This window comes from Melozone crissalis, unplaced genomic scaffold (assembly GCF_028551555.1).
Source record: "Melozone crissalis strain CALT ecotype California unplaced genomic scaffold, PUWL_Pcris_2 ptg000202l_1, whole genome shotgun sequence".
NCBI classification, from domain to species: domain Eukaryota; kingdom Metazoa; phylum Chordata; class Aves; order Passeriformes; family Passerellidae; genus Melozone; species Melozone crissalis.
In genome coordinates this window covers 34,663-56,264 of record NW_026535966.1, presented here as the reverse complement: position 1 = coordinate 56,264, position 21,602 = coordinate 34,663, and the positions used below count along the sequence as shown (strand labels likewise).

At 36.8% G+C, this 21,602-nt stretch overlaps 1 protein-coding gene across 1 annotated transcript in view; it reads left to right on the top strand.

Moving 5' to 3' along the window:
- The window catches only part of LOC128949211 (kinetochore protein NDC80 homolog), a 64,993-nt gene extending 57,464 nt beyond the window's left edge, over positions 1-7,529 (top strand). The window contains exons 10-18 of the mRNA XM_054294064.1: positions 787-893; positions 1,708-1,852; positions 2,149-2,354; positions 3,533-3,685; positions 3,959-4,048; positions 4,841-4,933; positions 6,429-6,559; positions 6,935-7,037; positions 7,392-7,529. Coding sequence (XP_054150039.1) covers positions 787-893; positions 1,708-1,852; positions 2,149-2,354; positions 3,533-3,685; positions 3,959-4,048; positions 4,841-4,933; positions 6,429-6,559; positions 6,935-7,037; positions 7,392-7,529 — 1,166 coding nt within the window. The remainder of the gene's footprint in view (positions 1-786; positions 894-1,707; positions 1,853-2,148; positions 2,355-3,532; positions 3,686-3,958; positions 4,049-4,840; positions 4,934-6,428; positions 6,560-6,934; positions 7,038-7,391) is intronic.
- Positions 7,530-21,602: the final 14,073 nt, after the last annotated feature.

The window sequence follows — 21,602 nt, the reverse complement described above, 5'->3', positions numbered from 1 at the left end:
TCAGAGGATGCACAGCTGACAAGACAGTTCAGCTTTTGAAGATCTGAAAGCAGTCTGCAAGAGTTCCAAACTCTATTGTGAGGGTTCAGTATGTGATTCAGCATGCACCTGTGTTTGTCTTCAGGGAGGTAGAAAATTATTGGGTTTTTTTGACTCGCTCATTTCACCACCTGCAGAACTACAAACACAATGTGAGAAAAGGAAGAAAAACATGTCTTACTTTCTTTGCTCTCCTATGAAAAGCCAGACTAAGGGCCCTTTGTTTGCAAACTGGGGCCATCAATTGGAGAGGAAACAAGATACCACACTGTTACTGGATATTGGGAAAAAATAATCATCCCACTTTTTGGCAAAGCCAAATTAAGTTGGGGAAAAGATGCCTCAAGAAGCAAGGCAGTATATGGATAAGAAAGAGGTTGTTAAGTAAGTTTGATTTGTTCTAGCTTCACAAGGTAGTCCTGACTTGTACACTCTCCTGAGGTGTGGGCTGCATGAGAGTTTGGAAACCCTTACCTCTTGGGAGTGACTTTGGCATGAGCACTCTTTCTGACATGAGGACCGAGAAACCCATTTCTCTTCTTGTTTCTTCTGGGGTTTTTGCCTGGTTACATTTTAATGAAAGGTTTTTCTGGTAAGTTTCTTGGTTGTTCTTAGTTATTTTTTAGTGAAAAATAATTATCTAGATAATGGGTATTTACTGTGCTGAAGCTCAAGTTCAGGTACTCAAAAGAGGTGGTGATATTGAGATAAATTTGTAACTCGAGTCTCTCTTCTGCTCTCCCACAGAGGATTTATTTAATGTAGATCCATCCCAGATGGAAAGTTTAGAAGCTGAGAACAAAAGACTTCAAGAAGAGATTGCAAGACTAGAAAAAGAAAAGGAAAGTGAGCAGGTTAGTAAATTGTGTCTGTTTTTATGGTGGAGTTGAATTTTATAATATCGACCATTTCTGAATGAAGATACTTATGATACATAACAAATGGAAAAATTTCAGTGCTTTGAGATTTTAATTAGGCCAGATTTTTACAGACTCTATACTATTAGAGAACAAGGCTTTTTTCTGTGGAATCTTCAGTACCTATTTGTTTGATAATGTGCAGGTATTTACAGGTAATAAGGTCTTATATTGACTGAAATATCAATAAAATACTTGAACCAAATTTTTTAATATAAATTTCAACATTATTTTTTTCAAGTGTGTTGGTATTCAAATATGAGGCATGGGATTCAGTGGTAACAAATATATTTTATGGAAAATACTTTGCTTGAAAAGCTGGATTCTGCTTTTAATACATCCTGAGTTTAAAAATGGGTTAGTGGCTGTGCAGGTGGCAAATTGAAATTCCTGGCAACTGTGCAAAATGTGCTGAGTTTATTCCTGGTTTTCCATGCCCCTGTTTCATCTGCCCTCCATGTATTATTAGAGTTAAGTTGTGGACTACCTGTAGTAAGAATTGTCTAAAGCACTGTCTGATGCAAATGAGAGACATAATGCTGAAATGCAAGAATCTTTTCAGCCTTCTTTGCTTTTATTTTAAAGGTGTCCTGACTGGACTTCGCTGTCACAGAGATAAAAAATTATTAAAGTTCTTTATTCTATATTTGTGCTGTTGATGTTGATCAATTACTCTACTGTCTTATCTGGAAATTGAAGTCATTATTTTATATTTATCTAAGAGTGGTTGTTCTTTTCACCCATTTCCTAGGATCGTATAGCAACGCTACGAAATGTGAAATCGTCCCTTGAAGCAGACGTCCAGAAATACCAGGCTTATTTCGCTAAAATGAAATCTCATATATCCATCCTTGATCAAAAACTGGAAAGTGTTAATGATGAAGTTGAGGCAGCAGGTAAGGAGGACTTGATCACAGTCAGGACAGTGAAGCTAGAAATAATCTTCAAATAATTGTAGTTCTTAGCTTGAGAGCAGAGCAAGGTACCTGGAGTAGCATGATGCTACAAATCAACTTTCCAGAATGGATTGCTAATAAAAATTTTTTTTTGTCTGATAGCTGTCTGTACACTGGAGTAATGAAATGGTAATGTTATGTAATAACTGTGTCATTTACTCATACAATACAGAGGTGAGGTTTATGTATATAGGCTGGTATTTTATGTCCATTTCACAAATGTTTTATGTACTTAGAGGCAGAAGTAGAAGCCACGAAGCGGGAGAATGCCCGGCTCCGGCACATCTTAGATAACCAGAAGTACTCAGCTGCAGACATTGAGAGAATAAATCACGAGAGAAATGAGCTGCAGCGAACCATTAACAAGCTGAATAAGGAGCTGCAAGAAGAACGAGAACTGATGTGGAATGAAGAGATGAAATATGCTAGGAAGAGAGACACGGTATGTGAAAACCCCACAACACTCAGAGGTGGCTGCCAGTTTTCATCATGCAAGCTTAAAATTGGATTCTTGATAATTTCTTTCCTAAATAATCGAACACCACCATACGTGTATCTAACCAGGCAAAACTGACAAGAATGGCCTCTGTTTACAGTATCTCTGAAAAATGTTGCGCTTTTTTCCCTTTTTCTGTTTTGCACTGAGTGGAAATGTACTTTTTTCCTGCATCGTAAGAGATGTGTCTAGAATATGAAGCATGGTAAGCTGTCACTGCTGTAGCATTTAGAGCTTTGATAACATTAGCATGCCATTGCTTTGATAACACAAGAAATTACAGGCTAATGTTAATATTTCAGAGCAAGGAAGTAAGGCAAAACTAGTGAATTTGAATCAATAGTTTTGCATGCATTTAGGGCCTGATTAGTTCTTTGTGTAGCAGTTGTAACATATTTCAAGGGCCAAGTTCAATCCCTTCAAACAGAGTGAAAAGATATAGTCCTGGAAGTGATGGGATTTAAAAGCTTCTGCTTTGCCAATTGGAGAACTAAAGAAAAAATTTCAAATATGTTTGGTAGGGTCACCCTTTATCAAGCACTTTTATCAACTTAAATCCTCAGGTGCAAGTATGAAGCATATAAAAAAAAACCCTGGGGTCTTTAATGTTTGCATTTAATAGCACTCATTAATTAGAAATTAAAGCATTTAATAAGCTTTGTTTAAAGGCATGCTCAAGTTAGTTTGTTGTTAGGATGTGTGGCTGTGTAGCATTTCCTGTCAAAACTAATGAGAGAAGGCATATTGACCTTATAACTGATCATTTGTTTAGTATTATTTTCCAGCACATTTTTAGTTCCCAATCAGCTAATTCTCAAAAACTTGAGGCAGGAAAAATTATGGCAGATCAATACGGAAAACCTCAGGTGAAACCATTCAGTGTTCTCAGCCACAGACACTAAGAAACCTCAGTGTGCAAACTCTGAACGAACCATAAAACAGTACCTAATGCAGCAAACTGCTGTGCTGGCATTGCATGCAGCTCTTGAATACTGTGGGGTAGCAAGGAATTATGGCTACAGAGAGCAACTCAGGAACTTGTTTAAAGTACTATATGAATACTTCTTGCACATCTTTTCACTTGTATCTCTTCTATGATTTGTGCCCTTTTCTCCTCTGAGCAGATTGAAAAGCAACTGGCAGAGTATCATAAACTGGCTCGAAAGCTGAAATTAATTCCAGTAAGTGCTGAGAATTCCAAAGGCCACGACTTTACCATTCAGTTTAATCCTGATTTAGGACCAAATTTCCTACTCAAATACAAAACTCAGATCATGGTAAGTAGAATCAACACTGAAGGCTTTAGATAGCACTCACAAAAAAAAATGTGTTTCTTTGGGAATGCTGGGAAGGTCTCTCAATCTCACAATGAAATGTCATTGAAAAGCTTGTGTGATGAGTCACCATAATGACATTGCAGTATATGAAAGAGATTTGGTATTGGAGAATACAGTAGCCTAAAAAAAATAAAAGGGAAAGATGTACTGGGGTGCATCTTGGTTCAGATTAGCAAATTGCATTTGTTCAATCTTCTTGTATACGTATTACAGGCTCCCCTCATGGAGATCATCAACGAGACTGAGGAAGAAATTAGTAAAGCCACTCAACGGAAATTTACTCTGGAAGACACTTTGGAACAGGTGAGTTAGTTAAAGAAGATTAACACTAAGATACCAACCCTAAAACCTTATCTGCCTCTTTCATTCAACTTTTTGCATAGTTAAAGTGTGATGTGTTGGGTTGGTTTCTTGAATTACTTGGGGTTTTTCTGAGGACAAGTAGAGGGGGAGAAACTGTGAGAAAACTACTTTTATTGTAATGGAACCTAAAAGTTTTTCTAAGAACTGAGATCTTTGTTGGTTGAAATATCGTGTATTCCCTGAATTAAAGTTTATGTAGCTTACATATACTTGACCATAACCATTGGAAGTATTTGTTTCTAATAAGTTGCCCATTCCAGTTGATTGTGTGGCTTACCATCACCGACAAATTGTCATCGGGAAGATTTTTAGTACTATTGGATTTGGGACAGATTGAAAGAAGGAGAATTTTATTTCCTCGTTCGTCTACCTGAGCATGGTGTTCTGCGGTATGGAATGTCCTCTTGGCCAGCTGGCCTCGCTATGCACCTTCCCAGTCTCCTGCCTGTCCCTGCCCTGCTCAGTGAGGGGCCCTGGGAAGCACAGAAAGCCTTGGACTGCTGTGCTAGCGCTATTCAGCAGTAGCCAAAACTTGGTGTGTTACCAACACTGTTTTAGCCCCTCATCCAAAACAAAGCATAACATAGGCTGCTATGAAGAAAGATAATGCCATCCCAGCCTAGCGTAGTTTAATGGTTTAACCTGTTTAACCAGGTGTGGTTTGTGATGGCATGGATTTATATGTTGGAATTCTTTTTGAACCATACTTCCTTGGTTATGTTTTCATCCTAGGTGAATGTAATGCTAGAGGACAAGAAACGCAGTGTGAAAATGCTGACAGCAGAAGCTGAAGAGCTGGATGATCTTTACCAGCAGAAGCTTAAGGTAGAACTTCTTACACCTTGATGACAACTTATCCTTAATGATAGCCTTATCCTTAATTTTTGTATTTATCGATAAATTTTTGGGTTGCATTTTTGTTTGAGCTTCTGCCTTTGCCTTCTTCCTTCCCTCTTAGAGGATTTTTTCATTCTTTTCAGAAAAGTGATTTGACTGCCACCTTAACTGAATCAATTTTCACTTTCTTGTAAGAGAATCTGGCATCCTACTGTAGCAGATCCTGTAAATCATAAATTCCTGCATCCAGTAATAAAAGCAGCAACAATCATCTGACCTCAGGATGTCTCTGGGCATGTGCTTGAAGGAAATTTTAGGATCAACAGAACCTGTCTTGTCTAATCGATTTGTATATAATAAATACATTTTTACAGTTTTTAGTTAACATGTTTAATCAGCTTCTGTAAAAACGAAGGAAAACATTGACCAAAAGCATGTTAAATTGTTTTAATGATCTCAAACTGTTACTTCCTTTAGCTTCCTTTGCCAGCACAGGAGCAGTCCCTATTCTTTTCCCCACTTGCAGTTCAGCAACAAAACATAACCCTCTCTGTTAACAACTGAGTGGCTATTTTGGTAGCTCCCAACTTCTCTGACAACACTGCTTTAGCGGGGCCGTGGTGCCCTGCAGAAAAATGTTCTTTGAACTACACCAATATTTACCATATGTGCTCCTGTAAATCCAAACTCCTGTGCTATAGCCATGAAACAGGGCTATTTCACTGCTAATACCTGCTGAGGCAGGTGTATATATAGGTTTATAAAGGCAATTAATTTAGTTTCTATTTTTCAAAACCACATGACATTTAGCTTTTGATCTGTGCTCTTGCATATACTTTTCTCCAAAGTTAAGCTCATAAAATACACACTTGCCACCAGACGCTTAGTCATTTAATTCCTCTTCTAATATTTAAAATGCTGTTTGTAAGTCTTAAGTATTAGAATTATTTTTGAAGGATGATGTTTCAGTAATCTACCAAAATTGCACGTTGAGTTGACGTCAGAATTTTGTTTGGTTTTGTGGACTGTATAGCATCAACAGTGTCATTCTCCTAGAAGAGATGATTATTTGGAATTATACTCTCTTTCAGACAAAAAAGAAAAGCTATTTTCTTACTCAGATGTGGTTGTATTTTTTAACCTAGAAACAGTTGTTCATAATGTGCCATTTCTAAGCTATTTAGACTATGTAAACAACACTTTGTGAGCTTTAACTCGGAAGGGAAAGTAGCTGCAACACAGGCCTTTAAATGTGGTTAAAGGAATAAAGAGATGGTTAGGCTTATTCTGGGATGGGGATGATACAGAAACTTTAGGTTTGGGAGGGATATCCTTGGGGCTTTTTTCAGTTCTGAACTTGGAACTATTTGCGTGAATTTTGAATTCAAGTATTAGGATATAATCAGGTAACAGAAAGAAAAAAAGATCCGAATTATACTTGAGAGAGGCCGTTTTTTTTTCTTCTCCTTCCTTATGACAACAGGAGATAGAAGAAGAAGACAAGAAATGTGCAAATGAATGGGAATTGTTTAAGAAGCATAAACAGTTACTTGAGAGTGGTGTCTATGATGGGCTCAGTGAAGCTACAGCTGAATTGCATGATATCGAAAGAGAGTAAGGCTCCTAACTTCCATGTCTGCCTTGTTTATTTTGGTTTTTAAGGATAAAGATATTTTCTGGAATGTAACATACAGTTGTTTCATCAGGTATCCATCTCAGTGTGTTAATTTCACAAGTTAAGAACTGAAAGATGTTTCTCCTCAACAGTATTTTGCTAAAATGTTTGTCTGCTGTATCAGAACTCCTGTTTTCCGCGTAAGGGTTTTTCTTTAAGTTGAGCATTAATGTATTGTAACTCGGTTCAAATTAATACTAATGGAAAAAAAAGTATGGCTAAACGTGATGATAAATCAGACTTGAAGTGATTGTTGTAAATGTCAGGAATTCTCCAATTATGGACATGACCTTCTGAGTATCTTTACCTTTTAGATATCAAGTCGTTTTGCAAAGAACAACAGAAGAGAACAGAAAAATTGATGCTAACTTGAGTCGTCTTGTAGAAACAGTTGCTACTCATATAGAATCTATAGTGGTAAGCTAAAATTTGATATTCAGAATTAAATCTCTCTAGAGACATTTTGCAGTTAAACACTTGGAAATTAGAGCTTACTCTTTCTAAGGAAGTATCAGTTATTTAGCTGCTACTAAGCCTGCGGATTCTAGTTAAATTTTCTGACAAAACCTTTGGTGTAAATAATCAGAATTGGTTGTTAAGTGTCAGCAGTAACATCCTGTCAGGTTAAACCTGCTTCTGAGAGGCGTCTTTCAGGAAGGTGTTTAACTGAAATCAGTTAACCTGTGCAATGACTGCTCAAAATGCTTTAGCAGAATCAGTAAAATACAGGCCATGACAGAGCTAATAAAGCTCTCTGCACCTCTTTTCTAGAAATACCTTGAAGAACAGAATGCAAGAATAGAAAGAGACGATGAAGAATTCATGCCTGAAGGTCTATTGTCAAACCTGACCAGCATCCTCGACACTTATAAAAAGAAGGCTGAAAGTGTCTTATCACTAGAAAGATGAAGATAAGATTTTGGTCCCATTCAGTGCCATTGTTTGCCATTTTAGCCCCATTTTAGTGCATTTTTTTGCTATTTTAGGGTAATTTGGAGAAATTGGGAGAAATTTGAGCAATTTCCTGCTCCACAGGGTAACTGAGGGAGCGGGCCAGGGACAGGTACTGCAGCTGGTGATGGGGGAAAAAACAGGGAAATTGGTTAAAGATGGGGAAAATTGGGAATTTTGGGAGAAAATTGGGGGAAAAACCAAAAAAAAAAAGGGAGAAATTTGGTTAAAATTGTGAGAAATTGTGAGCAATTTGCTGCTCTGAGGGGTCCGAGAGACGCCAGAGCAGGGAGAGGGGCTGGAGATGGAGCTGGGACAATGGCGAGAAAATGGTGAAAAAAGGGAAAAATTGGTAAAAATAGGAAAAAGTGAGAAAAAAATGGAAAAAATTGTTAAAATTGGGAGAAATTGAGAGGAATTTGCTGCTCTGAGGGGTCCGAGAGACGCCAGGGCAGGGAGAGGGGCTGGGGATGGGGCTGGGAATTTGGGATTGGAATTTTGGGATCTGGGAATGGAATTTTGGGAATTCTGGGATCGGAATTTTGGATTCCCAAATTCCCACCCAAACTCCTCTCCAAAACTCCCCAAATCCATCCCTAGAATCCCCAAATCCCCCAAATCCACTTCCAAATCCCCAAAATTCCAATCCCAGTCTCCTCAAATCCCTTCCCAATCCCCTTCAAACCCCTTCCCAACATTCCCAAAATTCCCATAGCCCTGATCCTACAAACCCCATAGCCCTGATATCCCACAACCCCGAGCCCTGCGGGAGCTGCAGCTCCTCACGGTGCTGGGCCAGGGCCTCGTGGAACAGACCTGGGATGGGAATGATCCCATAAACCCTGACTGTATAAATCCCATAACCCTGATCCCACCAAAAATCCAATTTCCCATTTCCATTCCCATTCCCAGCTTCCCATTCCCAGTTTCCCCAGCTCCAGTCCCAATTTCCCAGTTTGAATTCCCACTTTTCCCAGTCCCAGTTTCCCAGTTGGGAATTCCCATTTTTCCCTGGAATTCTCTCTCACCATGAGCAGCCAGGATCTCTCCAGCCCCATTCCCAGTTCCACTCCCAGTGTCTCAGCCCCATTCCCAATTTCCCATTCCCAGTTTCCCATTCCCAGTTCATTTTTTAGTTTCCTTTTCCGAGTTTCCCAGTTTGAATTCCCATTCCCAATTTCCCATTCCCAATTCCATTCCCAGTTTCCCATTCTCAGTTCCAGTTCCCCCAGTTCCACTCCCAGTCCCATTCCCAGTTTCCCATTTCCATTTCCAGGTCCATTCCCTCTTTTCCCAATTTCCCACTCCAGTTTCCCAGCTCCATTCCCACTTTTCTCAGCTCACAGTTCCCAGTTTCCCAGTTCAGAATTTCCACTTTTCCCAGTTCTCCCAGCTCACAATTCCCATTTTTCCCTGGAATTCTCTCTCACCATTTGCAGCCAGGATCTCTCCAGCCCCAATCCCAGTTCCATTTCCAGCTTGAATTCCCAATTTCCCATCCCACAATTCCTATTTTTCCCTGGAATTCCCTCTCACCATTTGCAGCCAGGATCTCTCCAGCCCCATTCCCAGTTTGAATTCTCACAATTCCCATTTATCCCAGTTCAGAATTCCCATTTTTCCCTGGAATTTTCACCATTTGCAGCCAGGATCTCTCCAGCCCCATTCCCAGTTTGAATTCTCACAATTCCCAGTTCTCCCAGTTTGTAATTCCCATTTTTCCCAGGAATTCTCCCTCACCATTTGCAGCCAGGTGGACTAAAACAGCTGGACTAAACTAACGTGTTGGAGGGAGGAAAAAAGCTTTGCAATTTATTAATGTATTCAAAAGGCTGTTACAAAGTTTACAATTTCATTATTGGAAGGTTATAGAACTGCTTCACTGCTTCTGTACTGTGTTAAATAAACTGTATGTGCAAGGAGTAATAAATGAAATTGTTAATTTCAGTGCATCCTTAGGGAATAGTAAGAGGGAGAGTTTACATTATTTAGAGCTCCAAATGGATTTGAGTTTATATACAGTAATAAATCTTAACTACATTGTTAATTAACCCTGCCTCAAGCCCCTTTTTGCCTTAGGAGTTGAAAGACACAGTGTCTGTTAGCATAACTCACCATTCATGCGCTTAAAGATGTTTAGGACTGGGAGAATTTGCCGATAATAGGGCACCAAGGCCTCCCCCACCACTTCAGCTGACACCACCAACCAGGTGCTGGATGACTTTCAGCGTGGTGCAGAGGACCTGTCGGTTACGAAGGTTCAGTGCATCTGCGATGCAAAAAGAACAACAGGCAGAAAGCAGAATTAATTTCTAAAATGTAAAGGGAGGGGGAGGAGTCCTCCAATGGACAAATTTAATTAAACTATACTCTGTTGGGAATTGTAAGTGGGCCTTCATTAGCCCAGCTTAGAAAGATCCCAAAGATGGATCTGTCAAATGTACTCCTGAACAGGCCAAAGTCTGCCCTCTGTAAGTCTAAGGCTGCAGGTCTGCTGACCTATCTCCTTCCTTCTCTGATAATTGAAAAGTCTATCATTACATGAACACTGTGCCCAAAAGGTCTGCAGCCACCACATCACCACATAGCAGCCAACCAGCTCCTGGCTTGATTATATTAGGCACTTTATAAACATTCAATTAGAGGCAGTCCCTGCCCCAAAGATACACAAGATACACCACTTTCAAATACCTGTTTATATTCTTAAAATCTGGTAATGATTTTACGTGTACTACCATCACTACAATCCATTCTCCCACAAGAATAAAAGGAAGGAAGGAAATATGAATGCAGTATATGAAAAAAGTATATTCCAATACATGGGAAAATATCAGTGGCATCTAGAGGTTAACATAAATTGAAGAAAGTATCCTTACACAGGATTAAAGCAGACCATTTAGGAATCTTGGTACACTACAGCTACATAGCCCAAATGAAGGGAAGACGCATAATATTCAAAGTATTCAATTTTAGAAAGCATTCTAGGCTGTTGCCTCTTGGCCTAGAAGTCTGCTGGATCTGTTATTGTGAAGACATGGATCTTCACAATAACTGCAAAGTGCACAACTGGTTTGCTTCTCAGTTAAAGATACCTTTCTGCTCCCTGAAGGATTTTGAGAGGACTTTCCTCCCTCATCGGTACATCTTTTTCTTTGGTCCTTTAACTACTGTAACATTCTCTTAAGCAGCAAAAAACTCCAACCCAATAAATTCACTCTGTTGCTTGGTAGTTTTGATGTTTTCTACTTTAATGGTATGAACTAAAGATTTTGCTTCTGATTTAGGATATACTTTTCCAAGAAATCCTCCAGCTTAAATAATAGCTCAATTGAAGTATATAATGAAGTATTTTTCATTCAAACATACGTTATTTCGTACTGCTATAGCTTTTCCAAACAAATATTTTCTGAAGTTCATAATAACTTTCTTAATTAAAGAAAATTTTACAATGATATCAGCTTAATATCTGATTTAAAAGCTCAGTATCTGAGTTTGTGCTATTTCTACCATTCAAAGCCAAAGTAAGAGATAGTTATGAAATTTGAAAGCATATTCAAAACACCATGGTGCTGTTTATTAAAGCTTGTTGCCAATGAGACAACATAAGATACCAATTCATTGACTTCAGCGAAGACTTTAATGCTGTCTAGCCTCTCTTCTAGGTCAGCCTTCACAAGGCATCAATGTTAATTCACTATATTTTTAATTTCAGACAAATTTTATTGGTAATTCATGTAAACTGATGTAAATTTAGTGTTTCTTTTGTTAATTTCCATTAAGAGCAAAAGCTTTCCTTAAGATACACGCCACTTGTTTGCTTATCCATTTAGCTAGATGTTTACATATAAAGCAATAGAAATAATTATTTTAAAACATTCAAATCTTTTTCTTGAGTAACTCCTTACCTCTCAAAGACCTAGGAATTATATAAGTTGATATCTTTTATTTTTATGTGGCAGTTTGGAAAATCCTATCTCAGTCCCAGACATTGTCTATAATAGAAGCCACAGTTCTCGTCTGACAGATAAAATGGATAGATTCTAGAGGTCAGGAAACATGACAGCATTTCTGCCAATGCACAGTGGATCTTTATCATGACACAATGTAGTTCCACTGAAGAGAACAGAGCAAATCACAACATTTTCTCCCAGATAGCACATTGATATCCTGAGCTTTACAGAATCGAATCAGTTTGCCTAAACTTCTGTCTCTTCTCAACTACTAACTCTAGATTTTGGTCGTTATGTTAAAAGTTATGTTGATAATGTAATTCTTCTCTTCAACTTCTTTTTCAAATACCATGTGAATCTATGCTTAGAAGTGCACCAACATTTCCGTTTTCCATTTAGGTCTTGCAAGCAAACATTAAAACCAATTTATTTTGCATTCATATCTCTCACTCAATTGGTAAATGAGGCAACAGTTTAGGACAACTCTTTGCCTGAAGCAGAACAAGATACCGTCCTGTGAGGTAAAAAGCACTCAGGATGAAAATGCTTGACTGTTGTGATCTACTTAATCCTGTTAACTAAGGTGCTATTTTAAATTCACAGAGTTAGGTTCAAAGAAGTCCTAACATCAGATGTTCTCAAAATGCCATTGACTAAAGTGATACATACGTTTAGAAAATTTTGTTCAAAATCTTCAAAGTGCATAATACTTGACTAACTGTACTTACAGAATAGTATTATGCTAAACTTAGAGAACAGTAATGAAGACTGTTACAAAACACAGCATTTCAATCAAGAGTGAATAAAAACCAGAATAAGAGCCTTGTGTTCCGTACCTTTTAGAAGTCCAGAAAGAGCCTGATCCAAATAATGCAGATGTACAAAAATTTCTTTCTGTACAACTGAAAGAATGATGTGTTACAGTGGAACCATGGGAAGGATAAATAGGGGGTAAGACATGAAAACTTTATGCCAGTTTTGTCATCAAAGACCTTTTTTTGTAAAGCCAATCTAAGGCACAGAAAATGCTCAGATACATAGCGAAACACCGATGCTTTCAAAAAACATGATATAGCAAAATAGGGAAGGAAAAGTCAGTCAGTGGCTTCTTTCAGCTTTAGCTGTGCTTCCAATTGTAGCATTTTACTACATCAGCTCCTATAAAGCTTGAATTCTATTAACATTTGTGGACTCAGTTTAATTATATAGCATTGGGACTTAGAAGAGAGTCCCAAAAACCTGCTTATTGGCTATGCCAGTCTAGAGTTTCTATCCATTCCTAGGTGTACATTCCTTTTTCTGTGCTAAGATACTAAAACTGCACTGAGTATCGACTGTCCTGATGAAAACAGGTCTGCTATCACTGAAATGTGATGCCATTTAGAAAAAAGGTCTGCAGAATCAAAGTACAGGCATCTGTACTGCAAATCCCAATCTAGAATTCTAAATGTTCTCTAGATCATTGAAGAAGAAGAATGTGCTAAAACAGTTTTCTTAGACTTTCAAAAGGAATTTAATAGGGTCCCTCACTGAACCTCCATGGCATCCGTGGAAATAAATACTGACTTAGAGTTAGAAACCGTGGGCAGAGGAAGAATATCGCTAGTAAGGCCTTGCAGGAATCTGTGCTGAATTTCATCCTTTTCACGAGATCCAAATGTGATTTGGAAGAATCTTCACTGATGATAACAAAGATGCTGATAATATCAAGTTATTCCAGATGCCAAAGACAAGGGCTGACTCTGAAGAACTGTAGAGAAAAACTGGGTGATAAAATTGCAGATGAAATTCATTACTAATAAATGCTAAATATAATACATTTATGAATTCAGGAATAAATACCTCTAACTCCAACTTTAAAAGTCAGAAATGTTAATTACAGATTTCACTTTCCAAACATGGATGAGATTTTTCTTTATTGAATAAGGAACACGGTTTCTCCTCATATAAAAGAGCAAAGAGGATAATAAAGGAGCTACTTCCTAAAACAGTTGAAAATACCTGGAATGACCAGTTTTGGGCAGAAGAATCGAACATAAACCTAATTGCAACTACTCGCACTGGCTGATGAAACCCGCAGGGGAAATGCTTTAGTATTTGAATATCAGAACAATTTAAAAAAAAATCAGAGATCTTTGATTTCTTTAAAAGCATTTTAAGTCTATAAAAGCCGGCTTGTTTGCTTTTATCTTTCAGTTTGTGACCTTAATAACCAGTACTGGTTCTCAAGAACAGTCAGCCAGGAGGAAAATTACAATAGATTAGTGTATTAACTTACTTTTTGTAGGTGAGAGAAATCAACTTATATGATTTGGAGAAAGGAAATGACAACAGACCAGAAAACCATATTTATTCCATAAAAACATTGCAGAACTTTGTGAAAGGAAGCATTTAACAGTCATTAAGTACTCCTAAATACTGTGAATATATGAGAACTACGAATATGCTTAGAACAGCTGCTAGCAACACATCCAGCTTTACATATCTAAATGCAAAAGTGACACTGATTTGACATTAAATAGGAATTAACTACACTGTAATCCAAGACAACATTTTTCATGCAGATAGAATGAACAATAAGAAAATGGAAATCAAGTGCAAACAGAATGTGAACAATAAGAAAAGAGAAATCAGTTTTATTTGGAATTTTATTAAACATTAAAAAGGACTCTAGGTGACACAGAGAGGAGTGCTCTATTCAATTCTCTAAATCTGACTCACAAAAATATCTATTACCTTAATTAAATATTTTAAACAAAGTTTAAGGTATCCTTGATTTACTGTATCACAGAAGCTATGTTTAACAACATGGTAAAAGTCTCAAGAAGGAAAACTTCAGTGTTCCTTAGGACGGTGATTATTCTTTCTGGACTCAATCAAAAGAACCGGTCTGCTGACTGGAACTCTGTAGAAACAATACTTCCTTCTAAGTTACAAGTGCAAAGATGAGAGCTTTTCTAGCTTTAGGCCTAAGTTCAGATTGTCTACATATCTGTTTTAGGATTCACAGCACAGAACAGAGAAGATTTTGGCAAGTGAGTGACCCAAGATACTCAAGTGTTTAATTTCACAATATTATCTTCATTAGCAAAACCATATGATGATCTTCCTATTGATCGTTTCTAGCCATTCATTCCAATGAATGAGCTCTGATGTACTGTTCCTTCATATATCGGAGTGCATTTATAAATTAGACTATTGAAATGATTTGATTTTAAAAGTAATGCTACTTTAAAAATAATTTTGGTTTATTTTACTGTTGGGTTCCTTAGCTATTTTTTGTTGTTGTTGTTTTTACACATCTAGATGCACATACCACCAAGTTGCTCCATAAACAATTGCATTAGCAAAAATCAGAGTGTGGGAGCTGGAACAATTGGTGATTTTAAGCATGCAGGGGTTGAAGACTCCTACAACTACATTGCAAGCAAAGCAAATGCGAATGGCAGCATGCTTGCTGCCTCTGAAAGCAGGGGAGGCGCTTCCACGCACTGCGCTGCATGCCGCTGATGTCACTCACAGAAACAGCAGACAGAGGTGCAGAAACTTCTGGCTCCCTCAGTGTTTATGTCTACGCGTGTGTCTCACGCAGAGAACATTTGGGAGCCCTGAAGTCAGGAATCTGAGAGCTGCAGAAGCCTAACAAAAGCCGGCAAAAGGACTTCAGGCTTTTCCGATCCATTTGTTATGGGAAATGTAATATTAAAAGTAATAATTTTTCCCAAAAATGAACATCAGAGGGAATTTTACACTCCCATAATGACCACAGAGAAGAACATCGAAAGGCTAGACAGACTCCTCTGTTTCCTACAAATAAAGGAACCCTCATGTAACCTACAGACATCTCTGTTTGCCAGCCCAGGGGGCTGTGCCCGGGTTCTGTTCAGCCCTCTGCCACCAATCCAATCTGCAATGTGGGGCAAAATTAGCCTCCTTCCTCCGCTTTTTTACCTGTGTGTAATGTGAAAATAGCAATACGGATCTTCCTGGCAAAGGAGATATCTGCCTGTTTATTGTGCGTCAGAACTTTCATGGTACTGCTGCAAAGTACTTTGCTATTTGCCATATATCTCAATTTATATATCTTTGCTGAAGCTGAAATAACTCAGCCAATGGGTTTGCCTATATCTTCTGTGAAAGGGAGCAAAAAGTCCTATATCTTAAGTAATCCTGTTTTTCTGTGTTTGTGCTGTATTTATTTTTAGTTGGATTCCTTACAAGTTTGACATAAACAGGTAGTTTGTTTCTTCTGAGTTTTATGTCATGCAATGACTGCATTTATAAACTATTTTATAATGTTTTTCCAGTGCGTGATACAATATATTCTTAATTTATATTTTGAGAACTCAAAATGTATTTTGAACATTTTTCTCTCTCAGAAATTAATGCCTCCAACCTGAGGGATTTTTTTCTTCCTCTGAATTCCCAGTAAAAATATTCCTTCTAGTAAAAAAGTTCCTTCCAATGTGACAAACAAAAAAAAGGAATTCTTTTTTAACTGAATGCATTCTTCTTCATTATTTTAATCATGTTTCAGGTATTTTAGAAGGGAATCCATGCCTGTTCAGTTCAATTGCCTGTCGTTTTTTAAGTCACTGCTTGGTTAACAAGAAAAAAAATGAAAGGATTTGGGCTTAGAATAACCCACAGATGGATTAAATAATATTATTTTCATTTTTAATGATATAGTGTTCAAATGTGTGCTCTTTAAGCAAGGATGGCTGGAAGACAAATTCCTCCTTAAATCATTAAAATATAATACAGAATTCTAATATTTAATTTAAAGGCTTTTGAGAACATTTAGGTCTTTACTAACATATTCCTTTGATGTCTATGCAGGAGAGAAAACTGCTTTTAAAAGCATTCTATCTGTGGAGTTGTTTTTCTGACCTCCTTTTAGCCTTTTGCCCTAGATCATATATATTAACTTTCCTAACAATCAATTGATTCACTCTTCACGGTAAAAAGATGGTAGTGGTCTAGAAGAAGACTGGTTAATCAGAAATAACTCACCCAGTGGGACACTTTAGAGACGGTAATCTGTGTAAAACAGAGCTGAGTTTATTGTGGATGCTGAGTCACAGAAATGTATAGCTACGACTACACTGCTGTATTACACAGTCATAGCAAATTAAAAAAACTCTTAAAAGTACACATTTTCAGACTCCTGGAGATGGCGGGTGGTGTCTTCTTTTACTATTAGTATGGCTTTAATTAGGAAGAAGCCTTTATCATTGATAACACTTAGACTCTCCACATATTAAAACGGATAGAGAAGCATTTTTAAAATAAAAAATAAGCACTTTAGAATAAAATAAAGCAGAAACAACAATTAAATTTAGCTAGCAGATTCTTGAATGTGCTCCAGCACCATAAATTATGACTTAACACTACATATCAAACCCATAAAAATATCCTTAACTAGAAAACTCTTTCTAATTCTAAATGCTATGTAACAGTTAAAGCTTCCAGGTAATTAAATCTAAGCTAGATTCTGTTTTCAGAAAGATTTTTAAATCCCAACTGAGGAGATGCTGTCACAAACCTGCAGCCTTTTCCAAAGAAATTTCACCATTCAAAAAACATGATACTACTGCAAATACATGTGGGTGATGTTGGCAATACAGTTCTGAAGAAGTGATATCATTCCTCTCCTTACATGTTTCCCCTTCGGAGTGAAAAAATGGTAACATTGCTTTCATAACCTTTCTCAAGTGTCACAGAGTAAGCATTCTGATTATATAATCCTTTTGACATTTTTCAAAACTATGGTAACATAGAGATAGCGACACCTATAATCAATCTTTTTAAATTGAGAAAAAATTGAATGAAAAAACCATAATTCTGACCCTTCCCACACTATTATTTCAGTATTATCAGGCTCCAAACTATATTCACCTCCTGTTTTACAAAACTGTATTTAATGCTGAACTGTCTCATGGACAGGAAAAAGAGCAGCAATGATACCATTAATGATTAATCATAAAAAAGAAGCCAAGTTTAACAAAAATGAGCATATATTCATATAAGTGTAGCATGCAGATTTAAGAATCACCATAACTAACTAGACAATGATGATGGTTCAGAATAATATCTCTTCAAGGTACTGACCTAAAGAAATGAAAGGACAAAACAGTATATCTAAAAGACTAGGTGGTTCAAGAAAATAAATTTTAGTGATAATACACTTGAAGTTTAGTGGTATTAAATTTGTGTTAAAATAATTCATTGGTTTTTACAATTCTTCTTTATGCAAAAAAACTATGTTTGACAAAATAAAACCTTCAAAAGTAATATTTTTAAAATGCCACCTGATGACTTCTCCTGCCATTTTAGATGAACTGGTCTGTACAGTAGCAGATTTACATTGTAAATATAGAAAATCAGCTAAGGAAATGTCACTTCACGTTTCCAAAGACCAAGAGCAACCCTGTAATAAGAGAAACATTAACCAGAGAGTCTATTCTGAAATACTGCACATATCAGGTGATTGAAGGCATAAGCTTTCTGGCCTTATATATTGAAATTTACTGACATTTGCAGTAATTTCTCATGTGATGTTCAGGCTGTCATGTTTTACAGCTTAATTAGCAACTTTTCAAAAATTTACATAAGATAAATACAATTTATGCACTTTTCTCCTACATGTTCACTTACTTTTTATTGGGATAATGAGCTGAGGAACAACAGGAAGAATCCTGCTTCCACCATGCTCCAGCAGGTCATGGACTCCTTGACGAGCAAAAAATTGATATGGAAATTCCGTTTCACAAAGCCCATCAAAGAACAAAGGCAGAAAGTAATGATAATCCAGCTCTTCAATCTGTACCCGAAAATACAAAATAAATAAACAGATAAATTCAATTTTTCAGTACTAATACAATGCGGTCAGGCCAACAGATAATTCATGCCACTTACACAGGCATGTTTAGTAAATGATTCATTTTTTATCACTGCAGTATAAATTGAATGACAGGTATGGTTTATGACAAGATATTAAAATACAAAAATATTAGAACTAAAGAAGAAAATAAAAATTAGTATACTTCTACAAATTTTCAATTTTTGAAAAGTCAGTACCAGATTCTTATATTCTTGCTAACACACTTTGCAAGTTACACAGGAATCAAACCAGTCCTTTTAAGAACAATACTCTGCTTCTTTCAAAAAAATTTGATGTTATATCTTCACTTGGACACTCAAAACAACAAATAAGAGAAACAATCCTGTGAGCACAGCACATAAATCAATATTTGTACAACAATTCCCTAATTTGTTGAATACTGACCTAGTTTATTTCCTATTAATTTCAAGAGCAGAATTATAAAGAAATTCCATGGTTCTCTACTGTGAAGAAAAGGTATAGAAATTATGTACCTGTTTTTAAAAGGAATTTCCTTCCAAACCTAAATTGCAAAGTATGCTAATCTTAACAAGCTATGGAGGGATTTTGCACTCTAGTTCCCTTCCCTTTTCCTTCTTTTACCCATTAGGACTCTACCACAGACACTCAGGCTAGCCAGGGAGAAACCGAAGTTTGTTTATGGCCTGTCAAAGCTCTGAATACAGCTGAGAAGTAATTCAACAGCAATGAATTTTCTCTGAAAAGAATATGATCCTCCAAATCACTTGGAGACCAATCCATCTCTTTAAGAATGCACTTCCATCTTTAAAGCACTGCTAAGCTGCTGCCCAATTTTTCCAGTGAGATTTGGTAGTATCCAGGTAAGATTCTTCACACCTAACAAGCTTTGTCACATAGGTCAAGCTAAAGCTCCAAATATCCTGGATAAAATTTGTCAGGTTAAGCAAAACCAAAATCCCACCCATTTATTTCAGAACAGAAATTGCAGTCTCACTTGAACTGTGGAAATCTGAAATAAAGTAGCCAAGAACTAAATTTTACAATTCTTGGGTAAATCACACAGTCAGGAAGTAGCACGTAGAAATTCTCTGTTTTGATAAAAATGAAATGGTTCATTTTTATCCTTGCTTGACTGAGTAGATCTGAATCCTGGTCTGGCACACCTTAGCTACTGACTTCCGTCTTTCATGTTGAAGGAGATCAATCCATGAAAATCAAAATTAACCGGAACTGATACTTGAAAGTAAGTATTATGCATTTGCTGTGAGTGTCTCACTACTGGCAGACACAGTGCAATGACATACTAACACAGCCTCACATGCACTGATTGTTGATCTCTTACAGGACATTAAAAGGGCAATGGCATAATACCTATTCACTGATGTGAAAGAAATCAAGTTCCAGTAGTGGAGCATGCAGGAGAAGGACAAAGGAAACTCACATTTCCTGTTTCATCAACATCATATATTGTTTGCTTCACTATAATTTTTTTTCTCATTGCCTTTTTGCTTTACAAGAAGAAAATCAGATGCCTTTATAGTCAATATGAACCCAGGGAACCGGCCTCAAGTTGCTCCAGGGAAGGTTTGGATTAGATATTAGGAAAAATCTCTCCACAGAAAGTGTTGTAAAGCACTGGAACAGACTTCCCAAGGAAGCGGTGGAGTTGCCAACCATGGAAGTGTTCAAAACCTGTGGCTATGGCACTTGAGGACATGGTTTAGTGGTGAACATGGTGATGGTACTGGGTTAACAGTTGGACATCACAGTATTTTCCAACCTCAATGATTCTATTATTATATAATTCTGTGGATATACCATGGTCAATTTTTGAGACATTTCAAAAATAACAAAATAATTCGGTAACAAAAAGAAATTAAATATTGTGATTATTAATAAATAACAAGAATTAAAAGACATTGAAATTCCTTATTGATGGGGTTTGTATTTCTTGAGGACATTCAGCATGCTACTAGCAATACTCAGTAGATGATAAAGAAGTCATCTCCAAAAGTCACAAGAGGGTTGTATCAGGCAATAATGGACCAGGAGGTCAAAAAATCATTGACAAAAAAGCAGGACCAAGAAGAAGCAATTTTTTCATGTTCTTTGTCAATAGGACAATAAAACTTTATTTAATATAGCTTTTTAATGTTCAATTCGTAACGTACAATTTTTTGGTATTGAATGTTTTATTTTCAGAAAATCAAAACCAAAACCTGTAACAGCAACTTGCATCTGGCAAAAGCTTCAGATGTTAAAGAGAGAGATACAATTAGGAATGCTAGGTTGTTTTTTTTTTGAGGGTGAGAGGTGTTTCACCAGGCAAAACACCTTACCACAGCTGTCTTACTGAGATGGGGTTTAGAATGTATTCCTTACATGGGTATTCAACAACTCTTTTAAAACTTAAAAGTATTTCCACAGTGAAAAATGTCCTTGATACCCATCCACGTTCAGCTACTGAATCAGAATTTGCATCTGTTTTGCTCCAAGGACACATATGCCTCATTTCTTTTCTCCCAGTCTTCATTAATACCTCCCCTAACTGTAAGTGCCAGTTATCTTCTCAAAGATTTGGCGCTTCTGATACTCTATGCAATTTTTTTCTTTTTTTTTTTTTTTTGTGCTTCAAATATGCTTTTTCTCTTTCAGCTATGAAGAAAACTTCTCTACTCAGAAGCTTGTCAGTGTTTTTCAGTAATAATAACTGGTTAATAAAAGATATCCTTACCTATCAACTCTGAATTATGGTCGCACATTACATATACATAGGAATGATATATCAACGTTAAGGTAAATATGACTTCAGGATTTAAAAACAACTCAAATTTTTACACACAGAACAAAACATTTATTACAAGAAATCTTTTACAAAATAGACACATGACAAGCTAGTGATTATAAAGTATTTGTGTGTACTCCTTAATTAGTTCCAAATGCCTAAATGGTTGGCAACTAACATGGCTCCGAAAGTGATTTTGATTTCTAACCTATTTCTTGAAGAGTCAGCTGTCCAAGCACACAGGCAATTTTTACATAGCTTTTTTTGCTCTATAATAACTCCCACAATATGGAAGCCAGAAATGTTTTGTCTTACATTCTATGGTGTGAAACTCTTTCCTTCTGTGTTTACTATTTAGCTTTTGAAAGTGGCTATTATACAGCTGTTCAGAGAAAAATGTGATTTTTCTGGTTTTGCCTACAACATCCTTT